We start from the raw sequence: 26,995 nt of genomic DNA, 5'->3' as shown, positions 1-26,995 counted from the left end.
CACAGTAACGCACATCTTGACCAGAAACCTTTGCATGCCACTGTACGACCAACTGACCATGACCTCAGGCCTGTAATGGAGTTCATAAGGAACCAGAGTATCATTGGCCACAGTGGGAAAACCCAGGCCAAAAGTCAAGGCCAGAAGTGGACAGAGGTGAGCAGAGCAGCCTGAACCCGTCCATCTGAAACAGCTCACTGTAGAGAAACCTACCAACTGTTCTGTGCAGCGCTGGTCAACCAGGTGCATGGTGGAACTAGGCATTGTCGCCATGACTACAACACAAATATCGCCCTTCCATTTACTATCCAAACCCACCAGAGAACCTACAGGTGTCTTCTGAGTGGCTGAGCTGGTAGAAAAACAGCAAATGTGGTAAAGGTACATTGACTTCGGGGACTATTATTTACCGCACAGCGCCCTGCATGTATCCCTCCACCGTGAATGTTTTTAAGGACATGTTTTTAGCCTACTTTTGGTAGAAAAGTGTCTCGGGCATCAGGCAGTGTCTTCATAACCATTAGGAGGAAGAACTATCTGTGAGGGAGCTTTTCGAGGCTCCCTGGTACCACTCACCACCACTGTCTTTCTCTACAATGGAGCGAACAAGCACTTCCCTTCACCTCCTGACCATTTAACTGAATTACCACGGTACTGTGCTCCTTTTATAGTGTGGAATATTGTGATGACATATCGCAATATATATATTAGGACCTATACAAATTTAAAAAAAAAAAAAAAATAAATATATATATATATATATATATATATATATATTTGTTTTTTTTTTAAAGGTCGTAATTGTTTCTTCAGCTAACCTCTAATGACACGAAAGGTCAGAAATACAGGATAATCTCACCGTATTTGAACTAATTCTTTACTTTCCACTTTCCATCAGATATCACAAATACATTTGGTCCTTGAGCATGAATATGCCTGCTGCCCTTTTCCATTATTATTATTATTACTACCATTATTCTACATATACGCTTCAGAAATAATACAAATTCAGTGCATTACTGCCATTTCACACTGGGACGTTCAGAAATGCTACAAAGGCTACAGCATCAGGGCCATGCAAGATCTATTGCTGTACAATAATAATAATAAAAAGGATAATAATGGTAAGATTAAGGGATTTCAAATACATTAAACAAATATTGTGAAGGTTTCAGCTTTCAGGAAATTCTCTGACATTTTGAAGATGACAAAATTTTACCAGGGTTAAAATAATCAAAATAATAATAATAATAATAATAATAATAAATAAAAAAAACAACAACACATACATACACAATACGTCCAGAAGAAGCCTGTATAGCTTCCATAGAAAAGCACGGACCAATAGAATTGGGCACCCTGGAGCAACAATGAGCACATGACCCCTTAAGGTCACCGTGCCCGATGCAGAGCGTGGGCTAGAGGGATATAAATACCCCCAGCACTGAGTTGTGGAGTTCTCTGGAGTGGTGATGGAGCTCCATCCATTGGCAGAACTAATCATCCAGCATCAGTACCTGACCTCACTGTTGCTCTCGCTCTTGTACGGCTGATTGCAATCAAATCCTCCTGTGCGCAAATGTTCCGACATGTAGTGTTACATCTTCTCAGAAGAGTAAAACCTGTTACTGCAGCAAAGGGGGGGGGGGGGGGGGGTGTTACTCTTGATTTCTGAAGAAATGCTGGGGAGGCATGTGTACAGTGTAAATAATGTACATCATATGGTCTACATTTTAGACCCATAACCATAACATTTAACATACCATCAATGTCACGCAAAACATAAAAAACCTTGTATCTCCAAAGCAGCAACTTTACAGGAGAAGGAAAAAACCTTCTGAACTTTCAAAGGAAGAAAAGATGTTACTCCAGGTCATTTTGGAGCATTTCTATTGGTCCGTTCATCATGAAATTCTAATACAGTATAAAGAGCAACTGCCAAATTATAAATTATTATGAATAATGTCAAAAAGTAAAATGATCAAAAATGGAGATACAGTGGGGTTGGTTTATGGTTTTGGTTTCTGTCATTAAAACTTGGTAATATTTGGAAACACCAGTAATTTTTTTACACTGTGTGAAGATTTCATGATGAAAGGACCAACAGAAATGATCAGAACTGAACCTGAATAAAATCTTTCTCAATTAAATTAAGTTTACTAAAAAGTTTGTAAAAAAAATAATCTAAATATCTATAAATTAATTTAAGTTTTAATTATATCTATATTTATATTAATTTGATATTATTTAATATAAAACTGATGTTAGAACTGGTAGCGCTCCCTGTTACACACAATGAAGCCCAAAAGTCTGAGACCACTTGACCATTTGATTTTTTTTTACATTTATTACAAAAAAAACTAATAAATGAAGCTATAATGAGTGAAATTCAGCAGAATTATTCAATATTAGGCTCTACTTGAGGGTGAATATTCAGACGTGTTGTGCTCAGTCTGCGCTCTTTCACTGAAGCTGGTGTTCAGACAACTCTCAGGTGGGTCAAATCTGTGAAGTATGTACAGCTCGAGTGTATACACAGTCATTAAAGCAATAGGAGGACACACCACCAAATACTGGGGATCTCAGATCTCTGGACCTCACTGCGTATTTCACAACGTATAACACAAGTCAAATATACAGAACTGTGCAAAGGTCTCTGTACCTGTAATTAACTCTATATAACATTAGAATAAACCCAAATAAATAAAAAGTCAGTGGTCAGTGAGAGTGTCTACCTGTAATTAACTCTATATAACATTAGAATAAACCCAAAAAACATAAAGTCAGTGGTCAGTGAGAGTGTCTACCTGTAATTAACTCTATATAACATTAGAATAAACCCAAATAAACATAAAGTCAGTGGTCAGTGAGAGTGTCTACCTGTAATTAACTCTATATAACATAAGAAAAAAAACAAATAAACATAACGTCAGTGGTCAGTGAGAGTGTCAACCTGTAATTAACTCTATATAACATTAATTCTACATAACATTAGAATAAATCCTAATAAACATAAAGTTAGTGAGAGTGTCTACCTGTAATCAACTCTATATAACATTAGAATAAACCCAAATAAACATGAAGTCAGTGTTTAGTGAGAGTGTCTACCTGTAATTAACTCTATATAACATTAGAATAAACCCAAATAAACATAAAGTCAGTGGTCAGTGAGAGTGTCTACCTGTAATTAACTCTATATAACACTAGACTAAACCCTAATAAACATAAAGTCAGTGGTCAGTGAGAGTGTCTACCTGTAATTAACTCTATATAACATTAGAATAAACCCAAATAAACAAAGTCAGTGGTCAGTGAGAGTGTCTACCTGTAATTAACTCTATATAACATTAGAAAAAAAACAAATAAACATAACGTCAGTGGTCAGTGAGAGTGTCAACCTGTAATTAACTCTATATAACATTAATTCTACATAACATTGAATAAATCCTAATAAACATAAAGTTAGTGAGAGTGTCTACCTGTAATCAACTCTATATAACATTAGAATAAACCCAAATAAACATAAAGTCAGTGGTCAGTGAGAGTGTCTACCTGTAATTAACTCTATATAACAATAGACTAAACACTAATAAACATAAAGTCAGTGGTCAGTGAGAGTGTCTACCTGTAATTAACTCTATATAACACTAGACTAAACCCTAATAAACATAAAGTCAGTGGTCAGTGAGAGTGTCTACCTGTAATTAACTCTATATAACATTAGAATAAACTCAAATAAACATAAAGTCAGTGGTCAGTGAGAATGTCTACCTGTAATTAACTCTATATAACATTAGAATAAACCTAAATAAAGTGTGTCAGTGGTCAGTATATTAGTATTTTTACTTTAAATAAAATATTACTGCCCAGAAAAACAGCTTTTAGGATTATTTACTCAGAATCCTGAGACTTTTGCACAGTCCTGTATATAAAGAGTGGGATCTGTATCAGATCAGTGTTTGTTACAGTAGTTTGAGTTAGGTTGGTCATCCACAGAAGGAACTGCTTAGCTAAAAAAAGTACATTTTACACAGTTTTCCCAGACAAGTATAGTGCATTTTCACATCTTTACGAGGCTAACATAGCTAACAAACCGTGTGGAAGCGGTCAGTAATCTCTTACAGACTTAATTGTGTGTTTTCTACACTGTGGTTTCTCACTCTTAGCTACAAACATGGACTGAGGTACGTTAGCATAGCTAAAAACAGCAGCAGCGGCCATCTTGAAGCCTGAATTCTGCCTGTATGTTTGTCCATTTGTCCTCGACAGACTCTTCAGAGCAGGAGGGGCTGTTTCTATTACTGTAAAGTCTTAGTATTAGACTGGCTGTGCATTAGAAAGGTCAGTGTAAGGTTCGTGGAGTCGAGGGGAGAGACTGGGAAGACGTCAACGAAACTAGAATGCCCACGGAAATAGCTCTGCAGTAACGCTGCCTTCAAGCCGTGACGGAAATATCGTAACATAACATAACCGTGTAATTTTTTAATGAGTCTAGACTTTTCTAGACTAGTGAATTGAACCTTGAAGGTCTTGAAGGAATTGAAGGTCTGGACCAAGGTTCACTCTAGAACATGATATACCTACGTCCCATTGCTTCTCCCTATACTTGTCATTGATTGATTTGTAAGAGGGCGATTTGGCATTGGACATCGATGTGCTGTCAATTTGGAGAGTGGCCCAAATCCAGTGTTTTACCGAATTCTGACTTCCTGCCAGAATCCGACTCCCTTTGAGTGCACAGGCATAAAGCATTTTAAAATTTTATCAGATTTTCATCCATTTTCAATTACACATCCCAGACATACTCCCCACCATTGCAATAGCATACGCCCCCCTCTGACTCGTGCACAGTCAAGCCTCTCATTTTTCGAACTGACGCCAATGCAACATCGCCGGGCAACCTGCAGGAAAGGCACCAAAGCACCAGCCTGCAGACGCCAGTGATGGCCAGCATCGCTGCAATGTAGGGGGAGAGCGCCATCTACCCACCCTGGAGAGAGCAAGGCCAATTGTGCACTCTCAGGCTTCGGCTGCCGATGGCTAGCTGCATGACCGGGATTCAAACCAGCGATCCTCTGATCACAGTGATCAGATCCAGGGCCCCACATTTTTTTTTTATTTCTGATTATAAATAAGGGTTAATCCACAGTTATGGTAGATACAGGCACGTAACTAGTGCACCCTGTTGCGTCTGTATTGCTGTGATAGCCTGCTTTATCCTCCTGCAGTTGGTCTGAAAGTGTGAATCTCCAAAAAAGTGTTCTTACTGCAAACCCATCGAATCATGGTTCAGTTAGATCTGGTTTGAGACCATCAATTTCTTAATTTTGGTCTCGACCGAAGGAAGGCATAGACTGTGTATAAGAGAGGACAGTATGTCCCTGCTAAAACACACAACTCTTAGCATTCCTGTCAAAGTGTTTGCCTTATTCAATCTCTGATGATGCCACAGCCAACCGTCAGTGACTGGAAATCCAAAGACAGCCCTATAACTGTCCTTACTCTCTGGGTGGGTAGGATGACTCAGCGTGGGTGATGCTAGCCAGCGTGGGCGTCTGTTAGCTGACCTAACAGTATTAGCAGTTAGTGTTCTCTTCCAAGTGTGTTGAGATGTCCAGTGACGCTGGGTTAGGAGTGGTAGTTTAAAAAAGATGCAGTGGAAGCACATTTAGTCTTCACCCTCCCAGCACTGGTAGCATCATGTGATGAGTGGGGTCCTAGATAGTGGAAACTGGAAATGAGAACATTGCAAAACACATTTCAATATCAAAACCCTTAGAAATCGCAGTTATGGCCAGCAGTAACCTAAAGATCTCTGTGACCTGTAGTTCATTCCAGATTCAGGACTTTAAAGCAACATTATGCAAAATTTCCACCTTAAAAAATTAGCTTCAGGATCATGCTGATGCTCCACTGACTGGAATAGGGAGAGAACAACGTCTCTGTCATTCCCACTCTGGGCCGGAACGCTGCTGCTACTGCACTATGGAGGTTTGGTGGTGGAGCTGCAGGAGGAGAACCTCTCTCCAGAACTGCTGTGTAATGCTGCAGAACCCATATTAGTGATTATAAGAGTCATATTAGTGTAGAATCCTGTAGTATTACTCTACCGCCTCAGCCCACATGCTGCTCCACCTTCAGATCAAGCTTCTGGAGCTCTCAGCTTGTCCAGAAATACACATGGTGAGTGAGAACTACACTTCCTAACTGTAGGGAGAGCTCAGGAGCAAGAAGTGCCAATTCTTGCATAATGCTCCTTTAATCGTTGGAACACTAGGGTTATAATTCTGCTATTAATCATAATGCAGAAGCTACCTTTAGCTATTTAGAGGTCGTTTGGTTTAGCACGTTTTGTGGAGTCCCACAGGGTTCTAGTTTAGGGTCTATGAAATTGATGCTAATTATGAGAGCACCACAGTTATGAGGGTGGAGAACTGAGCTAGGGGTTTATGTACAGGGTTTAAGGAGTTAATTCCAGGCCGTATCAGTGTCTGCAGGGAGGAGAGGAGGTCCATTTGAATTCAGTCAGATTTTACAGAAAGAAAGTTGAGTTTTTGTAATTCATATAAAATCACAGCATGCTTTCGTTAACTGAGACTTCCAAGTCGTTGCTTTCGGCCGGGTTCAGTCCTTGTGTTCGTGTTCGTCCCCCTGTCCCCCCGCGTCCTCCGCCGCTCTCTCCTCTTTGCTGCGTTTGTTCTTTTTGTGTTTGTGTCTGCGGTGTCCGTCCCCGTCATCGTCGTGCTGTTTGCTGCGAACGGGAGACAGAGACTGGTTAGTTTACAGCACTTGGAGCATAGCATGGCTAACACTGCATGACGTTACCATATGCCAACAATGATGCGCTTGTCAGTTTTGATAAATTATAAATATATGATATTTATATACACAGCTCTGGAAAAATAAGAAACCACCCTACATGATGAGTTTCTCTGGTTTTATTATTTGTAGGCAGTGTGTTTAAGGGAAAATGAACATTTGCATGTATTTCAGAAACATGGGCAACATTTACCCTAAATACTAAATAAAAATATTACTATTTAGAGCATTTATTTATTTATTTAATTGCAGAAATGACAGCTGCTCAAATAATGCAAATAAATGATGATAATAATTATAATGTAAAGAAGTTATTATTCAGATTTAATTACAGTACTAATATCTGAACTCTGAGAGCATTCAGAAATCACTATGGTGAAATAATAACGTTAACGGCCAATCACAGCTCTCATGTCTCGGCCGGCTCTCCACTAGTCTTTCACACTGCTGTTGGGACTTTATGGCGTTCATGGTCTGCAGATTCAGCTAACTCAGCTCTAAAACAGCAAACAGAGATGTAGAGATGCAGATTTAACAAAATAATGACGTGGTCTCTTATTTTTTCCCGAGTTGTGTATAATGGTGCTTTCACTGATCTCTTTAAACTGCTGTTTTTCTGGGGAAGAATGAGTGACATCATTCATCTTTAATAGAAACAAACAAGAATTTTGTTATTTTTGAGGTTTTCTGGAATCAACACAAGATCAAAAATGTACATACAGCTAAAATTTGGTTAAATCTCTTACCAAGTTTCACCAGTAGCTTTAGTAGCTGTCTCAGTTTCCTGCCACAGACCCGACTTTTAAGTAGGAATGCACTGAAATGAACATTTTTGGCTGAAACTGAAACCGAATAAAATGAAACATTTGTCTGAAGGTCGAATACAGAATAACGAACACGGCTTTTCACAGGTTTTCATTCATTTTACCACTTTTTTCATAATTTAACAGCCTAAATATGTTTTATATTTATTAGTTTACAGCAGTTTATATATAAAAAAACAATTGCAAATTACAATTTTAAAATATTTATTTAAACACTTACCATTTTGACATCCCAGCAGACATATCAACAAAGCACAATATTTTAAATAAATTAACAAAAAAGTAAATAAAATTAAAATAAATAAATTACAAAATAATTATTATTTGCTCCCCCAAATAAAAATACAATAACTGCATTTAACAAAACAAACAATAAACAAAATAAACAAAAATTATATTACTGAAGATAAATTAGTATCTTAAAGTATTTTAAAGTATACAGTGAGTCCAAGAAGTATTTGATCCCTTGCTGATTTTCTTTGTTTGCCCACTAATAAAGACACTATACTTCTGCACTTTTAATGGTAGATATATTCTAACATGGAGAGACAGAATATCAAGACAAAAATCCAGAATATAATTTTAAAGAATATATTTTAATTAATTTGTATTTCAATGAGGAAAATAAGTATTTGATCCCTCTTGCCAAACACACTCAATACTTAGTGGCAAAGCCTTTGTTTGCAAGCACAGCGGTGAGACGTTTGTTGTAGTTAACCACAAGTTTAGCACACACACCAGGGGGAATTTTGGCCCACTCTTCTTTGCAGATCCTCTCTAAATCATGAAGGTTGGTGGGCTGTCGCTTGGCAACTCTGACCTTCAGCTCCCTCCATAGATTTTCGATCGGATTGAGGTCTGGCGACTGGCTGGGCCACTCCATGACCTTAATGTGATTTTTCTTGAGCCAATCCTTTGTTGCCTTTGCTGTATGTTTAGGGTCGTTATCATGTTGGAAGACCCAACCACGGCCCATTTTCAGATCCCTGGCAGAGGGGAGGAGGTTGTCCCTCAGGATTGTGCGGTACATGGCTCCATCCATCTTCCCAGTGATGCGGTGAAGTAGCCCTGTACCCTTGGCAGAGAAACACCCCCAAAACATTATGCTTCCACCTCCATGCTTGACGGTGGGCACAGTGTTCTTGGGGTCATAGGCAGCATTTTTCTTCCTCCACACATGGCGGGTGGAGTTGAGGCCAAAAAGTTCAATTTTGGTCTCGTCTGACCACAAAACCTTCTCCCAATAACTTGGTTCATCTTTCAAATGATCATTGGCATACTTGAGGCGCGCCTCCACATGTGCTCTCTTCAGCAGGGGTACCTTTCGGGCACTGCAGGATGTGAATCCATTGTTGCGCAAAGTGTTGCCAATTGTTTCCTTGCAAACTGTGGTCCCAGCTGCCTTCAGGTCATTTGCTAACTCCTGCCGAGTGGTTGCAGGACGATTTCTGACTGTTCTCAGCATCATTGCCACCCCACGAGGCGAAATCTTCTTTGGAGCACCGGGCCGAGGTCTGTTGATTGTCATGTTATACTCTTTAAACTTTCTGATAATTGCACCAATAGTTGTTACTTTCACATCCAACACCTTACTAATCTTTTTGTAGCCCATTCCAGCTTTGTGAAGGTCAACAATTCTGACTCTGAGGTCCTGTGACAGCTCTTTGGTTTTACCCATGTTGGAGACTTGAAATCTGTGTGATCTGTCTGATTCTGTGGACAGGTGTTTTTCACACAAGTGATTAGTGAGAACAGGTGGCTTCAGGTCAGGTAACAAGTTGATTGGGAGTGTCTAACTGGTCTGTAAAAGCCAGAACTGCTAATGAATACTAAGGGATCAAATACTTATTTCACTCCATGAAATACAAATCAATTAATATATATTCCTTAGATTTATTTTCTGGATTTTCTTTTTAATATTCTGTCTCTCCATGTAAGAATACATCTACCATTAAAAGTATAGAATGATCATGTCTTTATTAGTGGGCCAACGAAGAAAATCAGCAAGGGATCAAATACTTCTTGGACTCACTGTATTTATTATTATTTATTATATAATATATTTAAAGTATTTTTATTTATTTATTTATATGTATTTAATATTAAGTATATTCAAGTATTTTCATATGTCATCAAAAATGTAATTGTTCGGTAAATAACTTGGTCTTTTCACTCACATTGCCATTTTTTTTGGCAGAATAATTGCAGTTGCCAAATATTCGCTGCATCCCTACTATTAATCAAAGTCCACATATTTATCATAAAGGAAAGCCCGGGAATCAAACCCACAACCCTGGTATCAATAGCCCGGTACTCTAACCGCTGAGCCTCCACTGCCCCATATTTATATTATATTATATTTATATCATATTTATCATATTTTCATATTTATCATATTATATTTATATCATATTTTGATAAAGTTGAGGTTAGGACATCCTCCTCAGATCTGCTCTGAGCTCCTTGGACTTTCCCTCTGTACTGTACTGTGTTGGTCAATCCAATGACCGCTGTCAATCAGACCCTTTTAAATCGGCACAGGCAAGCTACCAGCTGTAGACCATCATGATCACTAACAGGAGGTTAAGAGGTCTTGCTTTGGGGAAGTTTCAGGAACTTTCAGCACTGAATGAAACATCTAAGCGGGTGAAATCAGGGTGTTTTCTGACCCGGTCAGCAGCTGCTCAGAGTGGCAGCCTCCTTCCTGAGAGCTTTTCCCTCTATTCAGACTCTCTCACCGTTTGGAAGACTTGTGTTTCCCGCTCTCGTCCTTCTCTCGGTGTCGTCTCTCCCTCCCAGAATGCTCCTCTCTGCCTCGGCTGCTGGCGCGAGTGTGATGGAAGCGCTCGTACTCTCTCTCACTCTCGCGGGCGTAGTAGTGAAAACGGTCGTCCTCACTGTGCTCAGCATCAGACAGACAGAGAGAGCTCTCACACACCGACTGCTCGCTCTCACACACACTCACACTCTCTCACAAAGACAGTGCTTGATAGTGATTTTGAATGTTTTGAATGTGGTGAATTACTGATGTATTGTTTGTAGGGCTGCAGGGGTGGAACCTTTCCAATAAAATGACAGTAAATTAGTGTGGTATCTTTCCAGGGTAACTTTAGCTTGGGAACTTTGGAAATAATCCAAAATGTAAACTTTCCATTGAAAGTTTGGGAAGTTTGGAATTTTTTTGGGAGTTAATAGGAAATATTGGATAATTTAAAAGAACTATATCATATACAATCATCAATGTACCATTTTTTGTCAACAGCAGACATAATTAATATTATACAAATAACTTTACCAAGGGAATTAACAGGAATTAACAGGTAATCATGTGAATAAAATGGAAGCTAAAGGTGAGAAACTTACATATAGTTGGTAAAAATCTACTGAAGCAGAATTGTGGCTAAAATAATTAGATATGAGACCAAAACAGTCAATCCCAGACACATGGCACATTACACACTGCTGGGCTATTAAGAAGACCACACCCCCTGCACCCACTGTCCATCTCTCCATCACATGTCCAGCTCATGTCCAGATGATTTCTAAAAATCGGACACTCACCACCACTGAAAGTGGTTTAATTATTAATTTTTAACATCAAATTAAATAAAGTTAAACTGTTTTTGTCTCATATCTAATTATTTGATGGTTTTACCAACTATATGTAAGTTTCTCACCTTTAGCTTCGAATATTCCCATTTTATTACCGTTAATTTTCAGGGTAAATTTACTGACTTTGAAAATTCCAAAAATATTGCAACCATAATTGTGTGTGTTATAAGTTATCAGACCATTATTATGATATGATATATATAAAATTAAATATCTAGGAAGAATGAATTGCTATTACATTTAATTGATATTAATTAAAATAAAAAAGAATCAAAGCAGAGATAAAACAAACAACTAGCCAAGAAGAAGATTATTCTTTTGCACAATGACTGAAATAATAATGAAAATACTAATAATGATGAACAATGTTTAATAATAAGTTAATATTGGTATAAATGTGATTAACTATTAAATAAAGGAATGATTTGTTAAATGAAACATATTTGTATTCCATTGAATAATGAATATAACTTCAGATAATATAACTATAACTTGTTGATTAATAAAACATTTTATTTGATTTTTTTCACTTAAATCTATTTATTTCTATAAATAAAAACCTCATAATTTATATGACAAAGTGTGTTTTTTATGTGATTGTTTATTTAGGGGTTAATCATGCCCCCTCTTCACACTCTGGGTTCTGAAAGCTGCTCACCTGTATTCGTTTGCAGTGGGCGTTCGCTCCCGTCGCTCTGCCTCTCTTTCTCTCTCCATCTCTCTTTCTCTCTCGCGCTCTCTGTCCCGCCGAGGGTGCTCCCAGTGTCCTCCTCCGCCTCCACCTGCGCACTTGTCCATCACTCCGCCCCACTGCATGTGTGAGGAGGACACCGGAGGGTAGCTGATGAAGTTTGGCTCTGCAATAAATCAATAAATAAACATTCAAATTTATTTTACAGTGGTGGTGAATGGAATGGGGCGTTGCCATGACTACAACACAAATATACAAATATAGCCCATCATTTATTTCTTATCCAAACCCACCAGTGCAGCTACACGAGTCTTCTGAGTTTTATATGGAATGATGATAAGGATGATGATGATGATGATGAAGGTAATATAGTGAAAAGAGAATCTCAACTAATCCAGTTTTCTTTAGGGACTACTTTCTGTAACCTGCAGCATGTATCCCTCCACCATTTTAATGATCTGGTTCTAAAAGCAGGTTCTAGAGCCGAACTCTTCTCAGAACTCTGGTAGAACAGTGTCTCAGGCATCAGGCAGCGTCTTCATCACCATTAGGTGAAGAACTTTCTGTGAGGAGCTTTTATTAGAGCTTCAGACGTCTGCTTCCCTTCACCTCCACTGTAGAACCACAGCTCTGACTGGGGGAGCTTATCTAGAACCTCCACTGTAGAACTCCAGCTCTGACTGGGGGAGGTTATCTAGAACCAAAAGTTTTGCACCAAACCCACCAAACTAACTTTGAATGATTCGAGAATTATTCCGAAAAATAGCTGAACCTGCTGAGGGAGAGCGTGTAAGCCCTTCTGTTTACCTCCACTGCTGTATCCAAAAGGGGGCGGGGCCCTGTTACCATATCCAGAAGTGGGACATCGGCTGTTGAGGAAAACACAGTTCACAGTTCAGTAGTTGCAGAATTGGCCTATCCATGCTCCGCCCCCCCATGTAAAGCTGCTGATCTGCTCAGTAAAACACTAATATTAGAATCAACACTAATAACATTCAGTTCTGCATTAAACAACAGGTCTCTCACCTGTTGACAGGTGGCATCATTAGGTTAGGTGGAGGAACGTGAGGAGGTGGAAAAATACCTGGAGATAAGACAAAAAGCTAGACTGCATTAACAGACATGTTAGCTTAACATTATAAACACTGGAGATTCGGGCTGCTTTATGTAACACGGAACAAGGAGACCACTACAATGTGTAGGACAGGGGGCCCCCAGAGCCAGGGTTGGGGACCAATCATCTAAACCATGTATGAAGAGCAAAAATAAAATCTGATTGGAGGAAATTTTACCTGGAAGAGCAGGTGGAGGAATGCCTGTAGAAAAGACATCATCACCATTAGCACTGTTACACTGTCACAATCATCCGATCCCATCATCAATATCCCTATACAATACACTATATGTCCAAAAGTTTGTGGACACCCCTTCTAATGATTGCATTCAGCTACTTTAAGTACACATTGCTGACACAGATGTGCAAATGCACACACACAGCTTGTCTAGTCCCTGTAGAGAGAAGTACTGCCAACAGAATAGGACTCTCTGGAGCAGATCAACATCATGACCCTATTAACACCATGCTGCCTAATGCCAGGCGTGGGCTAGAGGGGTATAAAGCCCCCCAGCACTGTGGTGCTGGAGCTGTGGTGAAGTGAAAGAACTGTGTTCTCTGGAATGATGGCTGCTGCTCCATCCAGTACTTTTGGAATAAGCTGGGGAGTTGGAGATGATGAGGTGGGGTGGTGATCATCATCCAACACCCTGACCTCCCTAACTAACGCTCTTGTCGCTGAATGCAGTCAAATCCTCACAGCAGTGCTCCTTCAGAATCTAGTAGAAAGCCTTCATCCCTGGACAGTAGAGACAGTTACTCCAAGAAAAGCAGGTGAAACTCTTTTTGATACTCGTGATTTCATAAAAAAACAACGAATGAGCAGGTGTCCCAATACTAATGTCCATTTAGTGTATCTCTGTCATTAATCCTGACTCATTTACCTGGGGGCTGCATGGGTGGGGGCATTCCAGAGACAGGAGGTGGGCGGTGAAGAAAGTGTGGTGGAGGTACTCCTATAGGAAGGGGAGGCGGTACTGTGGGCGGGGTCACAGGCTGCGTCTTGTTGCCATGGTCACCAAGAACCTGTGATTTGAGCAAGTTTCGTTAGAGGCCAGAGAATCCCTCAGATCACCTAAAAGTGAGTGGTTCTCACAGCTGTACTGGAAATCAGCTACAGTCATGGCCACAAATACTGGCACCCCTGCACTCCCATCAGCAAATAGTATACCCATGCTTATTTCTTTGGAGTCACTTTACCTGGATGCTCCAGTGTAGAGGCCTCGTAGATGCTCACCAGACATTCAACTGACCTTCAACTGTATCTGTATTTGTATCTATCTATTATCCAACCATCTATCCATCCATCCATTAATCAAACCATCAATCCATCCATCCATCTATCCATCCACCCAAACATCCAACCATCTATCTATCCATATATCCATCAATCCATCCATCCATGAATCTATCCATCCATCCATCTATCCATCCAAACATCAATCCATACATCAATCAATCAATTCATCCATCCATCCACCCATCCATCTAATCATCAGTCCATCAATCTATCAATCCATCAATCCATCTAACCATGCATCTTTTTTATCCATCTATCCAAACATCCATTAATGCATCCATCTAATCGTCCAACCATCAATTCATCCAAACATCTAGTCATCCATCCATCCATCCATCCATCAATATATCCATCCATCCATCCATCCATCCAACCATCAATTCATCCATCAATATATCCATCCATCCATCCATCAATATATCCATCCATCCATCCATCCATGCATCCATCCATTCATCCATCCATCCATCCATCCATCCATCCATCAAGATATCCATCCATCCATTTATTTATCTATCCTTTTACTTTTGTGTCCAGTCCATTTCTGGAGTTCTGTGTGGAATGATATCAGGTTTGACTTTTTTCTCAGTGTTTGGTTCAAAAACAGTTATGTGAAACAATCATGTGAAAGTATTTCTAAGTGCAACAGCGTTCTGGGAGCACATTTCAGAAAGAAGTGCAGGGGGCTGTAAGGGTTGTGTTCAGGGTTTGTTTGACCTCAGACCTGGATATCATATGAAATCTGAAGAGGTGTGTGTACGGAGCTCCGCTTGGTCTAAGTCAGTATCAGACTGAAAAGAAAACCAGTGGTATCTCCCATCCCGAGCGCTCACCTGAATGGGATTCTGTTCGGGGATCTCTCTCCGGCGCCCCTCGACTCTGCGGATAGTTCCTGTCTGTCCTCCAATCACGTCAATTGTCCCACCCATTTTCCTGCAGTACAGAAAGCAGTGTGAGGATGAAGGTCAGGCTAAACTGAGCAGGGTTATTCTGGGATATCCATTGTTTATGAACCTCAAACGCTGCTGCTCCTCCTTCATGAGGATCATCCAGCAGAACCAGAACAGTGCTGGAAAACGGGCCAATTCCAAAACCCCAAAACTGTTACATCACAGTCTTGACTCGTTATATTTAAACCCTTAAAACTCAGAAATGTAAAATCGTGACGGCGACTTCATGGTAACCAGGCCTTGTGGCCGCTGCTTTTTTATCCGATTTCCCCCAATCCCCCCAATGTGGACTGGAAATGACCCAACTCGTCTATAACCCCCCTGCCATCTACCCAAGGCAAGAGCAAGGCCAATTGTGCTCTCCCTGGGCCTGACCAGGATTCAAACCAGCAATCCTCGGATCATGGTAACAGCACCTTAGTCCGTGGGACCCCCCGGGGTAAAGTGCTGTTTTTAACCCTGTTTATAAGCCTGAGTCATCAAATAAGTGCCAGAAATGTCTCATTCTTTATAACTGGAGTGTTTATTTGACCTTTTGACCAATTATTTAAAAAAATACAATTACTTACACTTATATACACGTGCATATAGGACTTTTATTTTGTGTCATATCTGATACATCACACATGTATTGCTCACAGCAATTATTAAAAAAACAACTAAAACATGTAGAACACAAAACTGTTTAACCCCTTATTCTCAGAGGTAGAAAACCTTAAAGGTTTACTAATTCATTTCAAACTTAGAATCTGTGTGTATTTTTCTGGGGCCTGGAGTGCACGGATAATCCACCAATTGCCTGTGCTTGCTGGTGGCAAAGTGGTAAGGTGTTGGACCTTGTTTGCCAGGGTTGCTGGTTCTAACCCCGGCATTTGCAGTGTTCCCCTCTGTTCTTCCACTTTTTAATCATTTTTATAATTATAATCTGAATATTTTCCACGACTACAGGGTGTGTCTTGAGAAGCTACTCACTGCATCAGTAAGGGTTAAAAAACTTGTTGCCAGCTCAAACATAATCACCCATGCAGAAATTATCCAATAGGATGCTCTTACCTAGTTGCTTAGTTTTTTTTTTTTTTACCAGGCAGCGTATTATTGCTATTTATGTATTATTAATATGTATTAATATGCTATTATGTATTATTAATGATATTTATGTATTATTAATAATAATGTTAATATTAACTGTGACTATTAATCAATTTTTTCTGATTTTGTAGAGATCTACTCAAGTCATTACAAACGTAGAAATCTGTGTGTATTTTTGTGGTGCATGCAGTGCATGGCTAATCCACCAGGGGGGACACATACATGTGATTTTATTTCATTATTTATTTAATTAATTAACTGATCATTATGTGTTAATCTTTTATTATGCTTTATATTGTGTATTTATGTATTATTAATGTACTATGTATTGTATCACTTAATAATGATTTAGGACAGCTGCACATCAAATATGCAACACTTGGACTAAGAGAAAACCTTTAACCTGTTGGGTGGAGGTCCAGCTTTCAGCCTGCTGGACGCTGCCATAACCTGCGCAGGAAACTCAGTCGTATAGTCCAGTTTGACTGCTGGGCTCTCAGTGTCCTTCTCCGAACTGACCGTTCTGCCCTGCTGGACCTGAACAGCACAAAAAGGCTTTATTATGAACCCAACAGTGTACTCACTTCCCATCTGGGAGTTCAGGTTCCCAGTTTAACCAGTATTAGTGGTCGGATGAGAAAAAGGGGGGTGAGGATGTTCTCAGTAGCGGTCATACTGTGATTTTGTTCTCGAAGCTAGGGGGAACGCAGGGGTCTAGGCCGAGCTGAAGCCTCCGCTGCTTCTCACAGTACGCCTTCCACGTCTCCTCGTTAAAACCGTAGTTAAAATAGTCGGACAGGTCAGCACCTACACACACACACACGCACACACACACACACAGACACACAAACACACACATACACACACACAATAGAACAAACTAGATAATAATAATAATACATTTGTTTACAATTCAATAGAAATATAACATATAAAATAAGTGACTGCATAATTATTCACCCCCTTTAAACTAACTGACAGGCAGGTGGAGCTGATAATGGAGATCACCTGAGTGCAGTCAATGTGTCTCAAGCGATTGCAGTATCCACCTTATTTGGCCACGCCCACTCAGAAACTCTGTTCTGAAGGTCTGGAGAAGCTCCGGAGGCGTCAGGTGTTTGTTAGACTTGCTAGATCAGTTAGGATGTTAGCCTTAGAGCTAATCTAGCTAGCTAAGATTTTTTCTAGTGATTTTATTACCTGGCTTCCTCCAGGGTTTGTCTTCGTACGTATCCGCCTCCATCTCAACTGCATGGAGTCCGTTAAAGCTGCCCGGTGCCTCCATGTCCACACCTTTACACTGGAGTTTATCTGATTCAGAATAACAACAGAAAAACCAGAGAGCAAAGAATTCAGCTTCAGACAGAAAAGATGAGACGAACTTGTCTCGTCCCTGTAGAGAAGTACTGCCAATAGAATAGGATTCTCTGGAGCACCATGCTGCCTAATGCCAGGTGTGGGCTAGAGGGGTATAAAAAGCCCCCCAGCACTGAGCTGTGGAGCAGTGGAAGAACTGTGTTCTCTGGATTAACGGATAGCGTTCCATCCAATACTTTTGCGGATTAGATATGATGACCCAACATCCTGACCTAATTAACTCGCTCTTGTTGCTGAACGCAATCAAATCCTCACAGCAATGCTCCTCCAAAATCTAGTAGAAAGTCTTCTTCTGTGGACAGTAGAGACAGTTACTCCAACAAAAGCAGGAGAAACTCTTTTTAATACCCTTGATTTCAGAAGAAGCAATGAATGAGCAGGTGTCCCAATACTTTTGTTTTTGTAGTTTACCTCTGGTTACTCAGTTCTGTAGATTACCCTACTACCTCACCAGTCTCAGTACATTTACATTTACATTTACGGCATTTAGCAGACGCTCTTATCCAGAGCGACTATTTACCCAAGAAAACCTCAGCTAGTTAGAATAGACTAATAATTCAAAGATACCTCTAAGCTTTAGACATTACTAAACACAAGACAATAAGGTGACCATAGTACTCTATTCATCCAAGTACTCTCTAAAGGGGTGGGTCTTCAGTCTGCGTTTGAAGACAGCGAGCGACTCGGACGTTCGGACACCCAGGGGCAGCTCGTTCCACCACTTTGGTGCAGGACAGAAAAGAGCCTGGACGCTCGTCTTCCGCAGACTTTGAGGGTGGCTGGTCGAGCCGAGCCGTACTTGAAGCTGGAAGGGCTCTTGGTGCAGATCGGCTTTTGACCATTGCCATCAGATACGGAGGGGCTGGTCCGTTCTTGGCTTTGTAGGCCAGCGTCAGGGTTTTAAATCTGATGCGGGCAGCTACAGGAAGCCAGTGGAGAGAACGCAGCAGTGGAGTGACATGGCTGAATTTAGGGACATTGAAGACGACCCGTGCCGCTGCATTCTGGATGAGTTGCAGGGGCCTGATGGTGCGCAGAGGGAGACCAGCCAGAAGAGAGTTGCAGTAGTCAAGTCTGGAAGTGACGAGAGACTGAACGAGCACCTGGGTGGCCTCTCTAGAGAGGAAGGGTCGAATTCTCCGGATGTTGTACAGGAGGAATCTGCAGGACCGAGTTACGTTTGCAACATGACTTGAGAACGATAACTGATCATCCATCACTACACCAAGGCTTCCAGCTTCTGTAGAAGGAGTGACCAGTGAGTTCTCAAAGGTGATGGCAAGATCGTTTTTTGGTCCAGCAGTTCCCGGGATGTACAGCAGCTCCGTCTTGCTGGGGTTGAGTTTGAGGTGGTGAGCCTCCATCCAGGAAGAGACGTCGGCGAGGCATGCTGAGATGCGGGCAGAAACCTGTGTGTCAGTACGACGCTCATCGAAATACCACACTATTCCCAGTACCACGCCAGTCCAAGAACATCTACAGTGTGTGTGTGTGTGTGTGTGTGTGTGTCTGAATGTTACTTACTTGTAGCCGCGACTCCATATCCTCGAACTGGTTTGATGTTAAGGTTCATGCCAGACCCCCTGTGTGAAACATCATCTACAGTTCAGTGAGAATTACCCACAGAGAGTCATAATCAATAATACAGGGTTAGATTACACTCTCTACAACAACACAGACAGACACACAACACACAGTTAACCCTTTAAACCCAGGATAGTGAGATCTCTGTAACATCACTGTAACGAAGGAATAATTATCTTAAATAATTACTACGTAATGAATTAAAAAGGGCAATAACATATAATATATTTTATAAGTGATCATTATTTACATCAATAATTAAATTACATTGCGGAATGTTTACTGCCCCCGGTGGACCAAATTGCGCAGTGCACGTGCCAGAAAAATACATACAGAAGTGTGAAAGGTAACTTAGAGAATAGAAGTTTGATCTGTTTCATGGTCGATATGAAACTGCGAAAAAAAAACTGAGAGCAATAAATAATGTATCAATTACGCTACAAAAAAAAAGTCCTAGTTCAAAAGTGTTCGTTTATTTATTTATTTTTTAACTATTTGGTCAGAAGGTCATATAAACTCACCAGTTTTAAACTATCAGAATTTTCTGTCAATTATTAGATGATTAAGGCTTTACAGGGTTAGGAATTTAGACGATTAATTATGTTACAAAATAAAAGTCCTAAATCCAAAGTGTTATTTAATCTCTTTTTTAAAATAATTGGCTAAGGGTCAAATAAACTCTCCAGTTTTAAACTATTAGACATTTCTGGCAATTACTAGATGGTTTAAACTTCAAAGGGTTAAAAGCTTAAATGATGAATTATGATACAAAATAAAAGTCCTATATGCAAAGTTTTATTTAATTTCTTTCAAAATTGGTCAGAATGTCAGAGGCACTCTCCAGCTTTAAACTGTTAGTATTTCCTGGTAATTACTGGATGGTTTAAAGGGTTAAGAGTTTATTTTAATTAAACAGAGGAAGATTTCAATCTGGTCACAAAACCTGCAGCATACATGTAAGCCGGAGCCCCCGTTTTGATGTTGCCGATGGTAACCTTAACATCATCCTCATCATCACTGTCACTGTCCTCTTCCTCTTCTTCTTCCTCCGCACTTTTGGCGGCCTGATAATGAAACAAACACAATCAAAAGCTTTTAGTTTCCATCAAATCCTCTTCAGAGGACCCCTATAGTCCAGTGTCCAGGCCTGCCACGATAATTACGTTACACGGTCATGACCTCACCATTTCCGCTGACCTCGATATCGCCCGTCGTGTTTACCTGTGTGTTTGTTTACATAAGAATGAACCTCACCAGTGTTTTATCCAGTGGCGCTGTTCAGTTCTCTTGTCTGCTCTCTGTTGGAGGCGGGGCTGGATTCTGTGAGCAGACAGCGCCATCTACCATGTAGGGTAAGAGTGCAGCGACCAGTGCATCAATAGTGGCGGATGTGAGGATGTGCCACTCCAGGCTAACTGGTGTTTTTCCTAAAGTCTGCAGAATTCCAGCCAGAAAGTGTTGGACACTATGAATTTGGCCTTTAACCATTCAAGCAGTAAACAAACACACACACACACACACACGTGCCCGGAGCAGTGGGCAGCCATAGCTGAACCCAACAGTGGCAGCTTGCTGAGGCCGGGTATCGAACCCACAACCCTGTCATCAATAGCCCAGCGCCTCTATCCGCTGAGCACCACTGTCCCAAGAACGAAACATGCCGATACTCATCACAGCCATCATCATCCATTTTTTTCCGTGCTGGGAATATAAAAGCGCAGTTGGAGAGAGAGGTCTTCCTGACAGCTGGCTATTCCAGATGGTTTCGCTGAACAGTGCAAATAAACATGACTAAATGGTGCTCGCTCACAGATAGCTTAGCACTATATATAGCCAAAAGGACGCTGCCATTAACCATGGACTTTAAAATGCCCAAAAACCATACATCTCATATTAATACATACAGCATATTAAGACATCAAGCCAAAGGTGACAGTGGCAAGGGAGAACTCCCTCAGAGCTGGAGGAAGAAACCTTGGGAGGAACCAAGACCCCGACCCATCCTCCTCTGATCAGAACTATTAATAAATTATTGATAAACATCACCAAGCCACCTGTTCTAGCCCTCAGATGTGCTGGTATCATCATAATATAGTATAACTGATGAAGTTATAGTAGAAATGGTCAGAAAAAGGAGAGTAATGATGGTAGTTGGGGCAGTGGTGGCTTAGCGGTTAGAGCTCCGGGCTTTGTTTTGTGTTTTTCACTGGTGTGTGTGAGGGTTAAAGGCGGAAGCCGAATTTCTATCTGTGCCCATGTTTATGGTTGATGGTAATAATAATAGTAATAAAGGCAGATAGTTAGGAGTCCATGTAGATTCTAACATAGTCGTTAGGCTGATAGCAGTGGCAGGAGGGTGGGCGGCTGGTCTGACACGGGTGGTAGAGGAGCCTGGCGGTCAGTCTGGTGGGTGGGCAGCTGGTCTGGCGCAGGTGCAGTGTCTGTTCATTGCTCTTTAAAATGTTGTAAATGCACTATTGTGCTAATATTTTATAATTAGAGGCATGAAAGGTTCTTAAAATGATATATAGACAATACATAGTGTAATACAATGTTCAGTTATAGTGATACATATTTTACATTTATTATATTTATTGTTATTATTGTAATGCTTGTATTTTATTACTTTGCTGTGTTGTACAATTGCTACTCACCGCTAAATGTCCGTCTGGATCAATAAAGTGTCTGTCTGTCTGTCTGTCTGTCTATCTATCTATCTGTCTGTCTGTCTGTCTGTCTGTCTATCTATCTATCTATCTATCTATCTATCTATCTATCTGTATGTCTGTCTGTCTATCTATCTATCTATCTATCTGTCTGTCTGTATGTCTGTCTATCTATCTATCTATTAATCTGTCTATCTATCTATCTATCTGTCTGTCTGTCTGTCTGTCTGTCTATCTATCTGTCTGTCTGTCTGTCTGTCTATCTATCTATCTATCTGTCTGTCTGTATGTCTGTCTATCTATCTATTAATCTGTCTATCTATCTATCTATCTATCTATCTATCTATCTATCTATCTATCTATCTATCTGTATGTCTGTCTGTCTGTCTATCTGTCTATCTACAAGCTACCACTGTTGGGCCCTTGAGCGAGGCCCTTGACCCTACAGTGAATCCTACAGTGAATATGGGTTGAAGGTGGAGGCTGAAGTACTGGTGGACTGGTAGTACCTGCTCTGCCTCATTCTTCTCCTCTGTGTCGGCGCTGGTCTCCAGAGCAGCTTCTTTCTCCCTGGGGGACAGAGCAGGTGCCGGGGTGGGTTTTACTGATCGGTGATAAATCATATATGAGTGTTTCAAACTCGCTAAACAACTATAAAACACACCAATCAGCCATAACATTAAATCACCATAATAACTCAAACTTTAGCAGCAGATACTTAAATAAGTCCTGTAAGTTGTGAGGTAGGCGGGGCCTCCGTGAGCATTACTGAGCCTGGGGTGCCCATGACCCTATCGCCGGTTCACCGGTTGTACTTCCTTGGAGCACTTTTGGTAGGTACTGACCACTGCCTGATGTTCTGGAGATGTTCTGACACAGTTAACGTGTAGAACATCACAGTTCGGTTCTTGTCAGAGTGTCTCTGATTCTTACTACTGATCATTTTTCCTGCTTCAGGACCTTCATCACCTTCAAGAACTGACTGTTCACTCACTGCCTAATATGTAGATCCACCCCTCGACAGACAGGATCATCAGTGTTTACTGTTCTGGTACTAAATAACTAAGTGTGATTTTCTCAATTATAATAAACTACATATATTTATTACAGATCATTTACACAATAATTAACAGCAGATTGGGCGTTTTCTTACCTCATCTCACTGTTTACAGCCTGAGTCTTGGAGTTTTCATCTGGTAAAGAAGAAAAAAAGTATATTAAAATAATTAATCACTAAAACTCAGTAACTGTTTGTGTTTCTCAGTATTATTATATATGATCTAATATTTATTAAAGAGTAACATACTATTTTTAAGCATTTTTAATTAGTACATGCCCTTTTCCACATCTCCATATTGACCAACATCACATTTACAGCTAAAATATCACCAAATAAATGTTATTTTTAAATCAAACCTTTACTATATTTAGGACTATGTGTTTACATCCCTGTTTACCTAAGATATGATTATTTCTGACGATCTTTACATCATTTATTTGTAGTTTCTTCATGTTAGACACCGTCTGTCTAGCTCAACCCAAGGAAAAATCTTTACACCATTAATGCAAAGAAAATCATATTTTAAACATATAGCACGTGCGCTAGGTCGCATAAATGTGGCTATTTTACAGTAAAACTCAGCAACTGTTTGTGTTTCTCAGTTATAACAGATTTAGCTCAATTCAGCTCAACTTTTTCATCATTATACTAATACAGGCTCTACAGGAAGACCAAACACCCTTAGGCTCCAAGTCTCTAAGGTGCAGGATGGGAAGACATACAAAGACAATAAATACAATAAATACAAAAAATATGCAAATGTATGCATGAATGGATGCTCTGTAATTAAGGTCCAGACTAAGTTACTACACTAACAGTAAAATGCAGTGAAGATCGCCGCTGTCTAAAGAAAAACATGTATCTCCAAAACAGCAACTTTACAGGAGACGGATAAAAGGAAAGTCAATGAAAAAAGGTTGTAATCCAAGTCAATTCAGAGCATTTCCATTAGTCCGTTCGTCCAGAGTTATTCACACAGGGTACGGGTCAGCTACAGGGTTTAAAGGATGGAGAAAACTATAAAAAATGACAAAAACTGAGTGAATTTTTCATTGATCAGCAGCGAGACGTAGAGCAGAACAGAGTAAAGCAGGGGTTCAGGAGTGTGTGCAGTACTGAGTACAGCAGCTAGTGTTCAGGTGAGAGAACAGTGCTCATCAGTTCATCAGCTGCATCCTGCAGTCTCTGCATTAGACTGTAAACACATCCCACAACCTAAAGGAAAGGTTCAGTGTGCGATCTGTGTGTATCTGGGTCAGAAACTTTTAACCCTTCAGAGGCTGCAGTCAGCTCACTCTGACTCCCTGTCAGTTACAGCAGGATGCCAAAAGTATCCGGACACTTCAGCGTTCCTCCTCCAGTCAAGGGCACTGACAGGGAGGCCGTCCTTTACTGCAGTAACGGCCTCTGCTCTTCTGGGAAGACTTTTCACTAGATATCAGACATCAGAGCACTGACCAGATTTCTTTTTTTTAAAACTAAGCCATTCCTTCATTTTTGATGTCAGCTGTTGCCAGAGAAGATAGAGAAGATACAGGTTAAATAAAGGGTAAATAAATAAAAATGAAAAAAAGAGAATAATATATATATATATCTGGCCTGTTTCTCACCATGGTTGGATCCAATTATGACTTACAATTATCTTCAAATAATAACTTTCGGGAAACTGTGGAAATTATTCTTATGTGGTTTGTCAGACTTGGTATCTTTAAATAATAAGCAGTTGGTGTAGCATAGTGGGTAAACACACCACCTGCTCCTTGGCAGACTCGGGTTCGATTTTCCGGTCAGACAAGCAGAACACTACCAGACACAACTAAACTCAGCTCGGGATGAGAGAGTCAACCAAATGCCATAAATATCAACTTAAACATAAATATCAATTTAATTAGGTAGGTAAGTTAACATTTTAAGCAAACAGGTCAAATTTGTAAGATAATAAGTCCACATTTTGATGTATTTCTGCCATAGAAAGAGAAATAAAAACTCATCTGCCAGGATATTGTTATTATTATTATTTTCTATCAATATATTTTCTCCGCAATGTTTCATGAGAAGCATTAAGCACAAACAATAGTGCAAAAGTTTGTTTCCAAAGCTTAAAACAATTATTTACATTTTTCTTGTATATTAATATACAAGATAATTATATTTATTAAAGAGTAATTTACAATTTGAAGCATTTTTCATTAGTACATGTCCATTTCCACATCTCCACATGACATTTACATCTGAAATATCACCAAATAAATGTTTTTTTTTTCAAACCTTTACTATAATCAGGACAATGTGTTTACATCCTTGTTAATAAGATATATTTAGTTATGACTTATGTCTTTACATAGTTACATCATTTATATGTAGTTTCTTCATGTTAGACAGCGTCGGTCTAGCGCAACCCGATCACACTGTCATCTTTAAATCTTTACACTATTAATGCAAATAAAATGATATTTCAAACACTCGTGTGCTAGGTCGGGAATTTCACCACATGAAGAACTGTGGCCATTTTCCCATTTTTATAACATTTACCACCCCGTCACTCTGTTTTATTGTGAATATGACTTCTAGTGTCTGGATAAAAAGGATGAAATGAATAGAGATATTATGTCTGAGGGGAAAATATGTTTTTGGAGGATGAATATATATATATATATATATATATTAATGCTGTGAGCCTCTTGATGAGAATTTTGTAAACATTGTGACTCACAGACAAGAGGTCAAATTTTTGAGCCTAAAATATCAATTATTCCACTTCATCACAAGTTCAGCATCAGTAAATATGCTGTTATTTTCCACAAAAATATAAAAATATAAAACTAAAAAGCTTTTTAATCATAAATCTGCTGTTTATTGGTGTTTATCTAAAGCCTGTTTATGGCTTAGTTCATCCTTCAGCACACCAGCGCACTTTTCACTGTGTTCCTCCGCCTGAGAGCGATGATGGTGACGTACCGAAACGCATCACTACCCACAACAATCAAACCAGTGCGCGGCAGCAAAATAGTTCCAGACGAGATGCAGGTTTACACGTGTTCTGTTCTTTATCAGGTTTTAACATACGGTGGAAACGCTGGATAATGCAAGGCGGAGTAATTAGCATAACCTTATATTATATATATTTGCGTATTTTGAGAAATTGGGTTGGACTACTTCTTTCAGCGCCCGGCTATGGGTCTCTGCTGTAGTGCCTGACCCCAGGATGCGCTACTCCCTGGACTACTGTTTAGCTAGCAAGCTCTTTTAGCTATTAAGGCTACATGTTTTAATAATAAGCTCTGCTTTCTTAAAGAGGTGCATGTTGTGTTACAGTGGTTTATTTGGCTGTATAGACTGTTTTTACCCCCGTAGAGCCAGTGCTCTTCATCTTCGACCTGTTCGGACTCCGCTGCCGCAGTGGCCATTTTGAGCACGATAAGCTTTAGAGCTGTTCGGACATCGTTTATGGACAAAATAACAACGTTAATCAGCAGAAATCAGGCTTGAAATGGGATATTCCGTGATTTTGTTTGCGCGTCCATAATCCCCGTTAAAGCATTTTCCATCTCACGGTCCTAAAGCCCTACGAGTCCAGCTCACAGAACTGGGAGTCGACTCCTGAAAGGGAGTCGAAACACTGATTCTTCGTTTTTGGGGACTCTTCCTAAGAGGATTATGTGTGTAGTATTCTGCACATATAAACAGTCTTACCGTCGTTATGTTCTTTTATCTTTTTTAAGCGTAAAATAAAATAAAATAAAAACATATTAAACAAAACTTGACCCTTTTCCCAAATGACTCTCTGCGCTGAGTCAAATAGAAGCATCTAATGCAGCTAGCTCAATATTAACATCGGACAAATGTGCTTTTCTGAGAGTGTGATGAGTATGATCAGATCAGATCTTCTACAACAATAAATACCTTTAT

The 26,995-nt window shown here is 39.9% G+C and overlaps 1 protein-coding gene across 1 annotated transcript; it reads right to left on the bottom strand.

The window, feature by feature from the left end:
- Nucleotides 1-1,646: 1,646 nt before the first annotated feature.
- Nucleotides 1,647-26,624, bottom strand: LOC140569096 (uncharacterized). The gene is made up of 16 exons (XM_072692516.1): nt 26,433-26,624; nt 23,180-23,219; nt 22,536-22,596; nt 20,315-20,424; nt 19,301-19,359; nt 17,600-17,710; nt 17,076-17,206; nt 16,803-16,936; nt 15,194-15,293; nt 13,945-14,086; nt 13,239-13,262; nt 12,973-13,030; nt 12,754-12,815; nt 11,914-12,112; nt 10,382-10,540; nt 1,647-6,751 (listed from the first exon to the last, which is right to left on the bottom strand). Exons 1-16 carry the CDS (start codon nt 26,491-26,493, stop codon nt 6,625-6,627), a joined length of 1,578 nt encoding a protein of 525 aa, XP_072548617.1. The 5' UTR covers nt 26,494-26,624; the 3' UTR covers nt 1,647-6,624.
- Between the last annotated feature and the right edge of the window lie 371 nt (nt 26,625-26,995).

The sequence above is a fragment of the Salminus brasiliensis genome, chromosome 1 (genome assembly GCF_030463535.1).
Source record: "Salminus brasiliensis chromosome 1, fSalBra1.hap2, whole genome shotgun sequence".
Taxonomy (NCBI): Eukaryota; Metazoa; Chordata; class Actinopteri; order Characiformes; family Bryconidae; genus Salminus; species Salminus brasiliensis.
The sequence above is the reverse complement of the archived record's forward strand: the minus strand, read 5'-3'. Positions and strand labels throughout refer to the sequence as shown.

Bases quoted from the DNA above. Each gene is read 5' to 3' on its own strand.
- LOC140569096 (XM_072692516.1), bottom strand. From the start codon at position 26,493: ATGGCCACTGCGGCAGCGGAGTCCGAACAGGTCGAAGATGAAGAGCAC. The intron at 17,207-17,599 runs GTAATAAAATCA...GTGTGTGTGTAG, and splicing joins CAAACCCTGGAGGAAGCCAG to GTGCTGACCTGTCCGACTAT. The intron at 13,263-13,944 runs GTAAATGAGTCA...TCTTTTCTACAG, and splicing joins CCCACCCATGCAGCCCCCAG to GCATTCCTCCACCTGCTCTT.